The 16,541-nt window shown below is 43.2% G+C and overlaps 4 protein-coding genes across 5 annotated transcripts; 1 reads left to right on the top strand and 3 right to left on the bottom strand.

Annotated features, from left to right (window-relative positions):
• Positions 1 to 646: 646 nt before the first annotated feature.
• On the bottom strand, positions 647 to 2,393 carry Art9 (Arginine methyltransferase 9). Its single transcript, XM_043212446.2, has 3 exons — positions 2,128 to 2,393; positions 1,831 to 2,069; positions 647 to 1,771 (listed from the first exon to the last, which is right to left on the bottom strand). Exons 1-3 carry the CDS (start codon positions 2,242 to 2,244, stop codon positions 712 to 714), a joined length of 1,416 nt encoding a protein of 471 aa, XP_043068381.1. The 5' UTR covers positions 2,245 to 2,393; the 3' UTR covers positions 647 to 711.
• Positions 2,394 to 3,294: 901 nt separating this feature from the next.
• Art6 (Arginine methyltransferase 6) lies at positions 3,295 to 4,559 on the bottom strand. Its single transcript, XM_017249658.3, has 2 exons — positions 4,044 to 4,559; positions 3,295 to 3,991 (listed from the first exon to the last, which is right to left on the bottom strand). The coding sequence occupies exons 1-2, from the start codon at positions 4,445 to 4,447 to the stop codon at positions 3,367 to 3,369; spliced, it is 1,029 nt and encodes a 342-aa protein (XP_017105147.2). The 5' UTR covers positions 4,448 to 4,559; the 3' UTR covers positions 3,295 to 3,366.
• A 2,498-nt stretch (positions 4,560 to 7,057) lies between these two features.
• Positions 7,058 to 7,450, top strand: LOC108130948 (uncharacterized). Its single transcript, XM_017249634.3, is given in 2 exon segments — positions 7,058 to 7,284; positions 7,369 to 7,450. Coding segments are annotated over 2 exon segments (270 nt in total). The 5' UTR covers positions 7,058 to 7,096.
• Positions 7,451 to 8,411: 961 nt separating this feature from the next.
• Positions 8,412 to 9,474, bottom strand: LOC108130976 (hepatoma-derived growth factor). Of its 2 annotated transcripts, XM_070281422.1 has the most exons (3): positions 9,379 to 9,474; positions 8,732 to 9,320; positions 8,412 to 8,674 (listed from the first exon to the last, which is right to left on the bottom strand). In XM_070281422.1, the coding sequence occupies exons 2-3, from the start codon at positions 9,290 to 9,292 to the stop codon at positions 8,525 to 8,527; spliced, it is 711 nt and encodes a 236-aa protein (XP_070137523.1). In that variant the 5' UTR covers positions 9,293 to 9,320; positions 9,379 to 9,474; the 3' UTR covers positions 8,412 to 8,524. The 2 variants fall into 2 exon arrangements, with proteins under 2 accessions (XP_070137523.1, XP_017105156.2); XM_017249667.3 differs by having other exon boundaries at positions 8,732 to 9,413.
• Positions 9,475 to 16,541: the final 7,067 nt, after the last annotated feature.

Genomic DNA, 16,541 nt, shown 5'->3' with positions numbered 1-16,541 from the left:
TCCAGCTTCTGAGCCAAAACCAAGGATACACAGAAAAAAATCTCCCTATTTTTAGTCAGCGACGAACTGTATCAAAATTATTTAATATTCACCTGCGGCTTGCCTCTCAAGGATACTTGAAGACTTCATATAGTAGACTTTAATGACTTTAGAAAAAGAAAAAGTATATTTTTTTCTTAGTGCTTAACCAAGAGACGAAATGTCACTTAAGCATCCCGAATGGATCTGGGCAGAAACGAGAATCTCAGACGGATTCCTTTCGTTCAGCTAACCAAGTTCGATCAACGATCAGCGATCGGCTATGAGATCAGAACAAAAGACCTCTTACTGCAAAACGAGGCCAGCAAAACGAACCCCAGAGCCAAATCACGACGCACAGTCTGGCAAGACGTTCGAAGATCGACGATCCTCCAACCTCGATGAACCCCTATCCAAGCTCGATTCTCGATGGGTGAATTATGCGCGACATCATTTTAAATCGTTGTAGCAACGTCAAAGCTAAACACCGATCAGGTCATGCCAAAGCCAAACTTAAAGGAGGCCAACACAAAAATACATCCAGAATCCCAGAATCCGGATCCCCGATCCCATTGTCTTTGGGTAGCAGCCGCCCTAATTGATGCAGCACAGCCATAAATTTTAATCGGCCAACGATCTTCATACCGTATTCTCTCGTTTTAGTTGCCATGAATACATCACACATTAACATTTTTAAAGGAATTCACTTGGATCGCGTTCTACGTAGAAACCAGGAGCCTTAAACAGGGCCTTAAACTCCTCCAGAGGCATCTGTTGAGGGACAAGATTATCCATAGAAGTGAATTTCGGCTCAGTGTTGGGCTGCTCCATATCCTGAATCATATTTTTAGACTCATTCTTAGATTTATACTCAGTATGATACTCAAGCAGATACTCAGGACAATACTCAGGTAGATACTTAGGTTGATACTTAGGATGATTCTCAGTTTGATACTCAGGCTGATACTCAGGATGATATTCAGGTTGATACTCAGGCTGAAAATCAGGTTGAGGCTCAGCCTGATCCTTAGGCTGATACTCAGACCCATTCTCAGTTGCAATTTCAGTTCCATTCGCAGCGTCCTCCTCAGACTCCTTAGTCTCATCCGAAGACCCATTTCCAATCTGCACGTCTGGGTCTGACGATTCCGTAGTATCAGGCTTCATCGATTCCTCAGACTTCATCGATTCATCAGAATCGGAATCAGATGAAGATTCTCCATCGTACTTCGGAAAGGTAAGGGAATACTGAACCTTACGAGCTTCCCTTTCGTTTCGATACATGCCAAATGTTCCATCTAAGATCTCTTCCGAGTCCACCTCTACCACTCCGTCTACGAATAGGACGGTTTGCCTCAAATAGGTGGGAGGAAAATCTGGGCTTGTGGAGAAGATAGCTTTCGTCCGACCATCCGGACGAGTAAAACCCACTTCCATGTGGAGAACCACCGCTCCCAGTCGGCACTTCTTCAAGCCTTTCAGCTGGAACTTAGCCCTGAAGGTATCGTCATCTATATTGGCATTGTTAAGATCAACCTCCTTAATGAAAGCTTGGTCTGTACATATCCGGTCACCGCTCACGTAGTCGTCGACTACGGTTACTGGTTCCGCATCGTTTTCGGGCCTAAAACAGTATTCCATTCCACTGGCCATTAGGACCACTTTATTGGGAATGATAAGTCCGCCCTTTCTTAGATAGACAGTCCGGGCATAGATAACTTCATTGAAGAGTGATTCGACAAATATGGAGTGACTGAAAAGTAAAGAACGATATTGCACAGAAATTATCATGAATTCAATGGTGCTATTTACCCCAGCCACTCCGACACTATGATATCCACCTTTTTCAAGCCACCCGGCAGCCGGATCGCATCAATGTCGCCCTCGACAAACTCGAATACGTCCAACTTCTCGCCATTGTCCTTCGCTGCCAAGACATCCTTCACACACATGGCACTTTCATGACTTCCCACAGCTATGACCTTAAAAGCTCCAGCATCCACGCTCATCATGCTCAGCAATCCACTCCGACAGCCCACGTCCATGACAATCTGTTCCAATTTGTTTTCACTTAGAGACCCAATCAACTAACTTTTGAAGAAAGCCTACCTTATCTTTGAAGATTTTCTTGCAACGATTCAAAAGACGATTATAGGCATTGGTGGTATTCAGGTCCATCAGCATACTATCGCCCATCTGCCAAATAAGATCAGGGTCCAAATCCATTTTTAATATTGTTTGTTATATTTTTTCGCCAAATTTGACCGTGATTTGTTGCAGAGGTTGAAAAGGTTGAGAACTTGAAATGTCATTTCTAGTCAGTGCTGATAAATCTCTAATTACAGAGATAATCGCTCCTCTGACAGTTTTCTAATGTTATCGACTATCGGGTGACAACAATTAGTTATGGGGCAATTGTGGGCTTGGACCTGCTTATCAGCGGAGCCAAGTAAAGGACAAAAGAGGACTCAGACTGTCTAACAAGTCTTTAATTTATAGGTGACTTGGGGCGCAGTGTCCCGCTCCTAGTGACAAATGCCCGCAATTTGATATCTCCAAAGAAAACTCGACCAAGGAACGGGCACCGTGGCACGGGCATAAACAAATTGAAATGTTTGTTGGGCCTACGCTGCCTCCGAGGGTCGTAGAGTACTGCGAGTGTTTGGGACTTTGTTAATGCGCTCAGCGGGGAGTGGAGCTGGGATCTCACAGCTCACCTGCCCAGGTGAGGGATGCGAACAAGTGTTGACCGAAAATCAAAGATCGCTGGGCTCATTTGTGGCGCTTTTGTGCACGCTAGATAACCAATATTTTATAATCATGTCCAATAATGGTGTGCATATTAATTTCATGGGCGCATAAAGCAACTTTATGGCCTTTTAAGAACTGCCATTAACAATGCCCCGCCATGCACAAACACAAAACGATCTGACAAGAAATTTTTTTTGGGAACATCCCCAGGCTCTCGGTTCTCGAGACAAAGCCCCGAATGGCTAAAATAGTAAATAGAGTTATAAACGCATAAAAGGCGTTCATTGTGAAGGCCCCACTGGCGTTGGCTTTCACAAATTTATGCGACGGGACCATCAATTAATTAGAGGCGGGGAGACACATTTTCACATTCCCGAGGCGAGTGGAGCTTTGAAATTAATTTGTTAAGAAAGTCGTTAACAATTCGGCTGTCCGCTTTCTAAGTCCCCGAACCGATTGATTGCTCATCTCTGTAAGAACCCAACCCACCCTCGGACCTTGTTTAATGACCCCTTTTATGGCAGGTATCATATCGAGTCACTTTATTTTTTTATGCGTAAGCCTTTGGATGACAAAGGCACTAATTCCCACTCAAAATCAGACCGAGGTGAAGCTCTTGAAGCTCTCCACACGGGTGCGATCTCCCCGGAAGCTAATGCTCAGCTCAAAGTTCATGCAGCGACCGTCTGCAGCACTAGGCATCATGGCCAGGATGCCACGCACCCGATCATTGACCTTGACAAATAGAGGCTCGTCCAGGTGGAGCAGGGTCTGCTCCCAGTGCGTACAGGGCGAGCGTGGAGACGTGCACAGGGTCACAGGGGTCTGGCTATTCCCGTAGAAGAATCCCACGTCGAAGTACAAAACCAGGACATTGATCACACCAGAGCGCTGGACTGTCAGCACGAAGCTGGAGCGAAAGACCACTGGCTCATTCCGGACACTGTCTAATTGGGTGGAGTGGATCCAGCATTCGTCCGTGACCAGCTGCTGGATAGGAATGCAGTCCACAGTGGGCGCTTGGGAGACCGGCTTCCTTAAGCAGCTCATGTCGATGCCTTCGACGTCGCGCCAGAAGTTCAGGTTGGCCGTGTGGTGAGGGTCTGTGGCACCAATCATCCATAGATTGGCCACGCTAGGAAGGATCAGGCCGCCGGGTACGAGCCACTTATCCCTGGCAAAAAGCACAGAGTTCAGCATGCCCTCCATATACAGAGCGTTCCTAAAAAACACCTTTTTTGATTAAATATTCTTTTAGAAACTCTCAAACTTACCCCATCCACTCAGAAATTATTATGTCCACCTTCTGAATGTCGTCGGGAAGCTGTAGTTGCTCCACCAAGCCCTTTACCACCTTGATTACATGCTCCTTTTCGTTGTCCTTCACGATTTCCAAGGCAAGATCTGCTATGTCGGTGTTCTCCACGGCTATAACCTTGCTAGCTCCAGCCTCTGCGGCAAAGAGGGAGAGGATTGCTGTACCACACCCCACATCCAGCACTATTTTCCCCTTGAAGAGCTCCCTGTTTTCGAAGATGGCATCCCGGAAAGCCTCTGTTCGAACGGAATCTCTTATCAGCGCCATGTGGGTCTCCAAATTATTGTAAAAATAAAAGTAATCACTGTTGCTACCTTTAATCGACTTTTGATTGGTTAACAACAAATCGTCACAAGACATAACAAAAAATAACAAAGAAATTAAGAGAGATTTCAACTATTTTATGATGTTGTTGAAACTAAAAACGAAGTAATATTTATTCAAGGCTTTATTCGAATAATTTGATAGGAAAAGTCCAGATTTCATTTTGTATATTAAAGTTTGTTTTCGATAAATATAATAATGAAGGAAGTTGTTACCTTTAAATAATAAAAAATCCACTTATAATAAATGTGAAATAAAGAATCCATGTCACGACTTAATCACAAAAATAAAACCCTAACTGCTGGGAATAACCGTCAAAAATCGTACCGGACAATAACTGGCCATTCTATTGCCGTCATTAGCATCTGAATGGCCAAAACCAGATAAATCAAATTTTGCATTTAATGAGGGGCCCATTAAAATTGCCAAAAAAAAAAAACCTTAAAAAATACCCCCACTCAATATTCCGTGAAAGAAATGTGCCGCCAACACCTTAACACCACGCCATAACTCGCTTAATCCGCCCAGCCCCGAATTTATTTTTATGGCCACAATTTAATGACCTGGCCAACATACCCTCCCCACCCTCTCAGCACTTTCACTGTGAACCCCAAAAAGAATAAAAACAAGCAAATTGTGCAACATGTGTCCAACGGTATATTCAAAAGCCCCAACACCCCGCCAATGACCGAAAGACCAAATTGTCCAAAATTGAAAAACGGAAAAAATGCCCGTCATAATTTTTGAAGTGTCATAAAAATATCTCCATAGGCAGACGCAACTATTAAAATGGCTCATTAATCAATTTAGTCACAGAGCAACAATAAAAAGGAGCACACACACCCGCCAGGTATTCGAGCATAATAAAGTATAATTTTTAATGTTGCTAAATTTTATGCTAATTTGCCATTTCTGGCATTCCATAATTAGGCGCGCTCCTCAGGCGGGGGGTCGTCTCCGATTGCGTTCGCCGTTTTGGGTCTCGGCCTGGCCCCAAACAATCGCAGCCATTTGTTTCGGCCGGGCTTTAAAAACCAATAAAACTTTTGGCACAAATCAATTAAAAAGCCACGTAAGTTTCCATTAGTACGGCCGTTTGCTGTTCCCAATGAGAATGCCACCCACTGCGGCAAATAAAAATGCTTTGATGCTTTGCATATTGAATGCGTTGATACGTCTGACATACTTGGAGCGTATTTGCCGTGTATTACCAAATGTTTGACATCAGCTATTTATGCGTCTATGTGGGAGGCATCGCGGCGACCCACCTCGATTTTCACCTGCTGACCCACTCGGGCCATATAAATTCGAATTCGAAATTGATGACTTTACCCCATTCGGGGATTTGAGTTTCTTTGACGGGCGGGGCTCGTTGTCGTCCCAAAATGAGCAAGGAGGGTTGGCCACTGTAATCAACCACTTCATCAAAAACAAATAATAACATGTGCTCACTGAATGCCCAACAAGGAGGAAGGAGTCTAGAACACAGGGGTTGATTGCCCTATCATAATCGTTTTAATAGAGAGTGAACACTATTCCAACAAAAGGTTAGGGTTTCAATAGCCCGGAGTCACCAAACCGAAATCTTTTTCCTATTGATTCCCGTCCATAAACCCATCATCCCCCTTCCGTTCCGGCCACTGTAGGATTTGGGTTTCAACCATCAGTCATCGATTAACCAAAGCAACCAATTCCAGTCCCGTCCCAATTTCAGAATCCAATCGACTTTCGGGTGTTAACGATGAGGCAATTTGATTTTAACGGAGCTGCCAAAAAATACCCACCCTTCTTCCTCCTCGCAAAAAAAATTAATTGCCGGTTGTGCAAAAATTTGATTGATGCACTTAGTCGACCAAAGGAATAAATAAAATTTCTGACACTTGGGAATTTTAATTAGAATGCCTTTGTTTCGAACCTCGGATCGGGACCAGCAGGCCAAAACAGACCAGACTGCCTGGCCGGCCGAGCTGATGAAGTCGTTTCGATAAAATGCAAAAATTTTGCACATATCCCCCTCCATTTCCTTCAAAACCCTGCCATTCATAGTGCTTTCCTTATGGCATTAATTTTTTCCCCCTTAAAAATGACAGTGCTGAGAATATCTCATTTATTTGCTTAAGTTTTTTGCTACACAGATTATTGGATAATTATATTTTTATATAATTGCAAGTACCTGAAAGGGATCTTTCTATAGTAAAATACCTACTCTTAGGGGATTAAATTTAATTAATTCCAATTAGCTAGAAACTAGCCGAGCAACACTGAAACGGAAACACTTTAACCTGGCGGCCGGTGGACTCACGATTTTGGTGCTGCTGATAAATTAGCGAAATTTTAATTTGATTTCCTTCACAAATTTCCGGCGAACTGAGCCCCGACCCCAGCGCCTGGTGTCTGGGAGTCCGATTGTCTGCCAAGTGGTAGCAATTGGTGTTGGTGGGGACACAGAAGCAGCGGCAGAAAATAAACTAAGTGAATTTATGGCCCCAGGGCAGGAGGCGATTCGAGCACACGTGTGCGACATGCCCACACATTGACACCTTTCCAGTAAACAGCAAGAGCAACAACCAACGGCCAACAGCCAACTACCAACCACCGGCCAATAACCGACTAACCACACTCCAATAGGGCTGCAGGTCCCTGGGCGCGTTTTCGGATCGGTTTGGAGCAGATCGGTTTTTGTTTATGCTGGGCAGGCACAAACGAGCTGACAATGCCCCATGTCAGGCCTCCAAGTACGTGCGGCCAAACAAATTACAGGGAAATTGCGTCACCTGCAGGAATTTCCACTCAGCATTGTCAAAGGCCATCAAAAGTTGTTGGACATGTTGTAACATTAATTTGACATTTTACGGCCCAGGCTAGGGATCGGCAGGATGAGATATGTCTTGCCGGGTGGGAGGGTAGGTGTGTGTGCATATTCCATATGCATATTCTGGATACTGAACTCCTTAACAATCTGGCCCTTGACCGCAAAACAACACAGGACAACAGTTAACCCCCGGCAGGCAGCTGTCAAGTAACCGAAGGATGCTGTAGCCTCCAACGGGTCTTGAAACAGCATCTCCAAACACACTCAAAAAAAATGAGTCATGGTGTAATTTTTATGAATTTGTCTTGCTGGGTTTGACCCAGTTCTCGTATCTGTATGATTAAAGCTTACAAATAAAGTGAGTTGGAAGAACTTACATTTCCCCATTTTTCTCCAGTACATCACCAACCTGAGATCCAAATCCTGCCGTTCGCATTGGCAGCTGCTACAATCTGCTGGAGGATGGCAAAAAGCATTCCCGGCATTAAAGCAAATTGATGCGGTCGGAAAATCTCATTGCCGGCTTAGTGAATCTGATTTGCGGTCATCGGTCGTCCCTCTTGTTAACCCAGATACGGATACTTGGCCTTTTTACAGATGCCAGGCGGCTGTAGCGATTAATTTGCTGCGGTGGCGATAATTTGTTAATCGAAGCATCCGCATCCCGGCCAGTACTCACCAGTACAGCAGCCACCAAATGCTCCTCCTTTCCTTTGAGGCTGCTGTTGCATTGTCCAATTAAATCTGCCGAAAGTAGGGTGGGAAATCTTGGTTGTTGACTCTGCTTCCCGGCTTGTTGGTTTAACGGCCGACGTTCTTTTACGACGGCATTTAGCTAAACTATCCAGCAACTGCCCCTGGGGAGGCTCATCCTGGCGGTGGCCGGCATGTTGGATTTTGGTGCTGATGGTGCAGCATTTAATGCGGAAACGTGCCCCAAGACGAGCTTCGATTAGCGCCCGGGATGGATGATGTGTGGAGGTCAGCAGTGGAAGATCACGCAGAGACCATTACGGTTGCCGGCATGCCCGGGCCACCTTAATGGGCCGTCAATTCCTGAAATTCGTTTCGGCTTCAACCAAATCAAGAAGCATCCTGAAATTAAATTACTTATCCTAGCTTTACCAAGAACAATTTCCAAAGAAATTTTAATTATTTGACGAAAATTAAGAAACTATATTTTCCTTTGTTAAATGTTAAATTGTTAAACTTTTTGCTTATGCCTCTAAAAAAAATATTAATATACTTAAATTAGTGTTTGGACATTCAATCTTGTCAAAATTTTCAAAAAAAATGTTCCATTATTCTGCGGCGTCCCCGTTTTCCTTGAACAAGTTGTTCAGCACCTCTTCTTTGATTTTCTCGAAGTCCAATTTATCATTAGAGTCCTTATCAACGGAAGTTGAACTTACTTCCGGCTCATTTACCTTCTCCGAACTCTTATAGGAATCCTGGGCAATAAGAAAAAATTTGAGTCTATATTAGTTATTTTATAACAAAAATTTTACCGTTTCCGAATCAGTGTCCTCCGTTCCCAAAATGTCAATCGGATCATTCTCCTCCTCCTCCTTGATAGTCAAGATCTCGGCTTCGGTGTCCGGCTCATTCTCCACCTCGGACTCGATAGGCAAATCAATGGATTTGCGCTTGGTTTGAGAGTCTCCCTTGAGAACAATGGCTGCCGAGTCAGTGACCACCTCGTACTCCATGGGCAAGTCCTCGGCGTTTACACAGTCGCCTTCCAAAACGGCCTGAAGCTGAGAAAATCCGAAATCCTTCGACGGGTTGGAAAACGCGTTCCGGGCGTGGCGCATAGCACCCCGAAAGGAGGCGTTACTGCCCACATGCTTAGCTGGCACTGCGCCCAGTCGGTTCAGGCTGCTCTCGAAATCGAAGACTTGTTTGCGTGGAACCCGGGCGTAGTTGCAAGTTCCATAGAAAAACACATTATAATTGCCAGTCGAATATCGCTGAAGGATGCGTGCTGGCCAGGCACGATATCCACGCAGTTTCGCAAACACGAAATCTCCAACTTCAAATACTGGCTTTGTCGTTTTGCGAGGACGCATTTTTGGCAAACGATTTTGTTTTTTGTAGCTGAGAAAACTTCAATTTAAGTAGAAAATTTACGGACGCTATACCACTGCGTACGTACTAGAAGAAGAAGATCGATCAATTTTTGGATATCGGTTAGTGCTGGAAAGTGCTAGATGAGTAACTAGCTTTTGGTGTTGGGTAACGGCGCTTCTAGATTGTTTTGAAGTTTGGTAAAAATGGGTATTATTTTAAATGGCTTTTAAGTAATCATTAAAAGCCTTTCTTTACAGTTATCCATATTTTAAGTATTTTAGCCTAACAACTTTATTTTTATACATTGAAAAATATAAAATAATTTAAAAACTTTAAAACATACAATCGCACGATGTCGATGCCATTTGCCAAAAATAAAAAACGAAACATTTTGAGCCGAATTCTTCTATTCAAAAACTTTTTCTATCGAAATGGATATCAAAATCTATCGATTTTACGATCAGTAGATTGTTGAAACTTTAATATGACAACAAAGTTTTTTTTTTGCATTCCTAAAGAGACTTTCCAATACTAGAACGCAAAGATGGAAACTTCTGGAGATTGTAAGGTCGATATTTAAGTGCATGAAAAGAGAACCTACCATTCGAATTGCAAACGTATTTGGGTCAAATGGGTGGGCGGGCAATGTTTCTTTAATGAGCAAACAACATTTGCATTAATGGTCATTTGCGTAGAAATTTGCACAGCACGCTACCTGCCTTAGCTTTTTATTCTGCGAGTGTGTTGTGTGTGCAGTTGAGTTCTGTTTTAGGTTTTTGCTCACGTTCGGCGTATTATGCGCAAATTGGCTTTTTAAATTGTCGACTTGTTTAAGCTAAACGCAGCTACACTTTATGGCCATGTTTCGTGCTGCATTTTAAGCCATGCGAAATTCCACTAAACCCTTTGACGATTCGCCCCCTTTTGGGTTAACTCAATTATAATAATTTTAATTTAACACCGGCATGGCCTATAAAAATGGCAAAATTGCATTATTTACCAGGCGTAATTACAACAATATTTATATGCAAATGAGCCCGGTACTTCTCGACACTTGGGCAATATTAACGATGGGAAATTAACCAGAGCCAAGTTCTGGGAAATGGATGATGAAGTTTTTCCAGGTGCATGCAGATAAGTACATATGTATATTCCGGTGATAGGGTATTGCCAACGACCTCGGCGGAGTGTCACCTGCCTCTGCAGTGTTCAGAATTCAATTAGAAAACGTAATTTAAGAGACGGCCACGAGACACACAACACTAATACCCGGCAGCCTGCCCCAACGACCACCGCCCAGTGCAGAAAGCACATTAAGCCAACAAGCTGAAGGCGGCACGGGGGCATAAGCTACGCATGTAATTTGTAAGTAATTTTTTCAACTATCAACGAGGCAGACGAACGACAGCCACAACTGCCACGCACTTTATACTGAGAGAAAAAAACAAGAGTTCTACTGGAAAGGAAACTACCAAATACCTTCAATAGGATAAAGCTTTTCCGCTCACTGCAGTCCCAAAATACATTACAATTACGTGGGGTCAGAAGGAAGGGGAAGCCCAAGGAGTGAGCCTGGCCAACAAGCCAAGGCACAAGCTAAAGCGTAAAGCTGGAAAAATTAAGTAACGAAAGCATTGAATGGGATTGGGAATAGGAATAGAAATGGAAATGGGAATAGGCACACGAATAGAAATGGCACTGGAATCAGGCAACGACCAGACCCAAGGCATAAATTATGAATCATTTAGACGCTTCCTTATGACACAGAAACGCAGAAGAAGCCACCGCGCCAAGTTTCTCAGTTTGATGAGGCTATAATAGGAGTGGGTCTCGGGACAGAGTGATTAACCAACTGGCTTTCTATGGCGGCTAACAAGTATTTATGTTACTATCTCCGGCGGCGATTGCAACGCAGTTTGTGCCATTTTATTGGCTTCATTGACTGGAAATGGTCAACATCAGCGAAGCGGCCAAGAATGTTTACGTTATGTTTAGCCAAATGCTAATTGAAATGTGTGCAGTGTGTGATTGCTGTATCCCATTGAAATCAAATAGCGCAGGGGTGTGTCCCTCGCTAAATGGCAACTGGAGACATGTAATCATAACTGGGGAAATCGGGCAATGCCATCAGGTTTGGCTCATCAACAGGTTTGCAGAGGAAAGGCAATGGGGCTAATCAATGGCTCCACTTGTGTTAAAAACTGGGCAATAGCAAGGGTGGGCAATAAAAACCAGTTGAACGTCTAAGAAAAACTATAAACTGAAGAAAATAAATTCGTAGCTTTTTAAGATGCAAATCTATTAACCTATTAAATCTATTAATTTATTTTTTAATAATTAATATTTATTTATGCCTACTTAAGTTAATTTAAAATCTTAATAAAAACCAAGCAAGTCTTCTAATTCCTCTTTCTGATTTGCCTTTCCCGCCACCGCAAAACAAAAGACTTAAGACACGAACTTGGCCACCAGAGACCCATTTCCTGCAACACTCGCACATCGCACATTGCACATCGATTGCTTGAATAATTCGCCATAGGTTGCAGTCAATTAAGTGGCTCCCTAATTAAGTGATTAAAACGCACGCACTCACAAACACACATGTAGAGGAAAATTGTGGAAATATGCAAGTTCATAAAACAAAGCCGCATGCCTCAGCAGCTGGCGGCGAAGTCCACACCCGCAATTCTTATAAAGAAAATGTGAGGGACGGAGGGGTTTGCAGTTTTCCAGGAACAAACACGCTTTTGCATTTTAATGCCGCACAAACGAGGCGTCCAAAAGCGGGCCAAGCCATATGGACGAATGTAAAGGTAAATGTGAATTCGAGCTTGGGGTGTGTGGTTGGCACGCACATACCCACACACACGTTCACACACTTTTCTAGCCAGCTTGTTTCTGGCTAATAAATGTTTTTTTAATGAATAAATCACTCGGCGATAAGCATCTCCTTAATAACGTTCATTTAAAGAAGCGAAAACAAAACACACAGCCAGCCGAGGCACAAAACAGCTCGAAGAAAGCCAAGCTGAGCGGAAAACAAAGCCAACTGAATGCCCAAAGACTTGGCGTTGATTTTAGACATTTAACATTTTGAGACCCATAGAAAAAGTGTGAATGATTGCGCCTACAAACGCAAGAGCTCCCCCAATCTTGACAGAGTACAAGTATAAAGGCAACTTCATCTTTTGACCTTTAATTTTTGTAACACGAATCTGATTCTCTGTAATTTCTCATATTTATTAGATTTAATTTCGAAGTTTAACATCCTAGTGTAGTATGTACTAGCAATTTGCCCACCGCTGTGAACACCCATGGCCTTGTCTGCTGGCTGTCTGCAAGTGCCACAGAATTTATTTCGTACGTCTTCTTCATGTCTGCTGGTTGATGGCGAGCACAGCTGACACATGCGAATAGCTCTGCTCCGATATGAAAATTAATAATTCCGTGGTCCGGCCACTTGACTTTGGTATGCCAGGCACACCGACCACTAACCTGACGGCTACCTGGAGCGGTGAACGTGTTCTCCTCGTTGTCCGATGCGGCAATCATCAATGTCAATTAAATGTTAAATGTTGGAGGCCGTTTGTGGGAGTTCGACCAGGATGTGCCCGGAATGACCCGAGGAATGCGGGGAGAGACGAATATGAAGCCATCCCCGATTCATTACACCGTCCGCCCACTCCGGGGGCGGGCGGAGCATAGAACTCCCCATTGCAGGATCCCGCTGGTCATAAATCTACGCCTCCAAATCTACATATTAACGCCAGAGTCAGGCCATCTCAATGCCAACGGACAGCGCCACAATTGGCCGGGCAACGATCACTTACTTTATGATCACTTGAAAACCAATCAAGCACAATAAATAATCGTTCTGCAGCAGGGACAAGAAGCGATATTGAAAATCGAGCGCACAGATGGGCTGGCTGCCTGCGTCTCGTACACCTTAAATTATATTCACACTTTGGCCCCCAGAAAACGAAATGGTTTTAAATACGAAGGTAAGCCAAACAAGCCGGAGATCGTATTGGCGATCAGCAAACACCCGACTGTGTTGGGATGCACAGAGAAAAAGTCTTCAATAAGGATAAGAACTTTGATAAAAAGGTATTGTGATGAAATAGTTTACTTTATAATCATAGAAATCTCATAGATTGATTTACAAAAAAGAAGTTTTAATTTTAAAATCAATTACCAGACATAGTACCTTCAGATATTTGTTTGAAAACCAAGCTATTTTAAATTTTTCAAAAGAAATTCTTGTTTTTCAGTGCGAAAGGCAGGATGCGTTATGGCCAGACAGTTGGACATTTGGACATGAAAAGAGGTGGAACTGTGGATGGAAAGGAGTCTTGGGCATTGGGCATTGGACCTGGACCTGGAACGATCTCTCCCTGTTGCTGCCCCATGCCTCCGATGGCTGTGGCTCGCTTATCATCATAACAATAATGTTAAAGTGGCAAAATGGCAAACTATGCGCAAAATGCATAAAATTTATAGCCGAATGGACCAGGCAAAGGCAATACAGATTTGTATTTGTTATTGAATCTGTGTATCTGTATTATTACTGGTGCATGGTTTTTGTGGATTTCACGCTTCCGCTCTGGCTTGACTCGACCTGGTCAAAAGTGATCACAATGGGACACATGTGGTGGCTGCAACGGATTTTGTTAAGCTTGCCACTCCACCAGAGGATCAGAGGCTTCTGTGGTATAGTATTTTATAAATTATTAGAGATAACTCTATTAAGACTCGTACTCTCTTTCGAATAAAATGCAATATAAAGCAAACACTTATTTTAAACTTTCATCACATAATCACAAACACAAGAAATAATTACATACAAAATAATAGATTTTGTATAGCTTTTTTTATGGCTTTCCTCATTGCTTTATTTGTACATATACCATTTCCTCTTGAATTACAAGAAACAGCTTTCACAATTTTTATTTTAATGTCTTCCCGCTGATTAATGCCAGTTCAATAACTCTGCCATAGATCTATATTTACCCGCAGGTGGTAGCATAATGGATCGTATAAGAGCCACACCCTTAGCTTGCTCGGCAAAATGTAAACAATTAACCGGCAAATGCAAATATGAATGAAATTTTCCCCACAATCCAATTACTCACAGCCCGAATGGCTAAGAAAACGAGGAAGTGAGCTGCCAATAAGCGTAAAGAGGCAAACACCTTGAAGTGCATAAATTAAACGCAAACGACAGCCTGGAAAAACTGGTGGTGGTGGTGGTGTTGTTGGCGGTGTGGTGTGGAATCATTCAGACCCAGACGCAATCCAGTTTTTAGCTGCAGGCCCTGGCTCTCGCAAATCGAAGATGGCTGTGGTGGCCAAAATAAGAAACAAAAAGAAGCAACTAGAAGACCCAATCTGCCGATGAGTGGGCGCTGGCAATTGAGCCAATTGAAAGCCCACAGTGAGTATACGCCCCGTTGCACTTGACCACCGAACGGACAAATGAACAAACGAATGGCTGATCATCGCTCACCATAACGATGGCTTAATATTAATATTGAAACGTTTTCTAGTAACGCCCCCCTGGAGGCCCCTTTTACGCTCCCCTCCCCCATTAGCTCACAAATACCGCTAGACTAACTAATGAAGCGCACACGCATAACTTAAAGACATTTGTTGGGCTTGTTGTGGCATTTCGTATTAATAATACGAGAGAAAAAAAAACTAATTTTTGGAAGCGTCAAAACTTGTTTCGAACACCTCAGGGGTGGAGCCTCACCTGGCGAGAGGGAGACAGAGCGAGTGGGAGCGAGAGGGGAAGAGGCATAGGGGCCATAACCGAAATCAAGTCACAATAAAATGTAAATATTTTCGTGTTTAGAGAGCGTCGAACATTTCGCTTTGGCGATTAATTAAAGACTCATTAAGAATTTGTTCAACTCGGGCGATTAATTAAAAGGCTGTTAAAATGTGAAAAGGGCACAAAAACCACCAAATGGCTAGTGATTAAGACTGCTTCACTAATATCCATAAAGAGTTTTAAGCCAAAAAATAAAAACTTGACATCTTTTTTAAGAATTTTGTTAAGACTTATCCTAAAGCTATTTAAACCTAAAAAATAAAACAAACAAATTTAGTACAACCGTCTTATGAATATCAATTACTTTATGCAAAAATAAATACTTGCAAAATACTTGTGTATGTTTCTGCAATGACGTCACATTGGGCATTATCATTTTGACCGCTGCCGTGCATGACATTGATGAACCGCACTGTAAAATGAGTAGGATGACAAATGCCTTCGGTGGAGCTGTTGATAAATACCCGCCGGTTCGGGGGCAGTTTGAAAAATCGCCCGGCCAAAGATCACGCAACGACGAAATTGAAACGTCACCAGTCACAAGCGGCTAAGATTGTTATTGTTATTGTTGGTGTTGTTTTGTGCGGCGACTGGTGCTGTTTCTCCATGAATATTAACACATTAAAATGGTAAACGTGGTTGAGTGAAAAATTAACCCAAAGCAGCCGAAAAGCGGCTGCGTCTGCGGCTGAGGCTTCGGTTGCAGCGTAAATTATGCAAAGTCATCAAGTCAACGTTATCCAAACATCAATGGCCAGGGCCTGGAAGGCCTGGGAAAAAATTAGCATAAGCCAAGCGATTGGACAAGAAGAAGAGGAGCATAGCCCGCAGGGCCAATTGCAGGAAGGGAGGATGTATACACTGAAAAGAAAACTCCGAAGAATCTTGGAAGATATAAGGTTGTGAAGTCCTTAAAAAGATGTTAGTTATTTTGTCAGTTGGAAGAAAATATGACATGATGTTAGATAAAGTTATCTTTTTTAAATAATAAAATAAAAGGGATATTTTTAAGTGCAGGAAGCAGCAGGGAACAGGGAACTGGGAATGGCCAAGGCATGGCAGGAATGCCACATTGATGCAGTCACTTTGATAGCGCGACATTAGCAGCAATTTATATGCAAATGCAGCAGCGCAGGGCGGCGGAGAATGAGCTGGAACAACGACTACCACAAACTGATTGATGGTCTCATTTCAAAAGATGCCAAAGTGCGTAAGCCCAAAACACAGAGAACCAGGAGAGATCCAAGGAGGGCCAACAGGAGTGGGCCATGTATCCAGCATCATTAATGCGAATCATTAGCAGTGCTCGTTGATAAGATCGGGTGCAAATTATGCAGCGGTCGCAGCTGGAACAAAGCCCTAAAAAAGGGAGCGGGTACCTGGTTTCTGGCCATGAATCATGGTTGATGAGCCAT

This window comes from Drosophila bipectinata, chromosome 3R (genome assembly GCF_030179905.1).
Source record: "Drosophila bipectinata strain 14024-0381.07 chromosome 3R, DbipHiC1v2, whole genome shotgun sequence".
Lineage (NCBI taxonomy): Eukaryota > Metazoa > Arthropoda > Insecta > Diptera > Drosophilidae > Drosophila > Drosophila bipectinata.
Note: the sequence above shows the minus strand (reverse complement) of the source record. Positions and strands in the feature narration are given on the sequence as shown.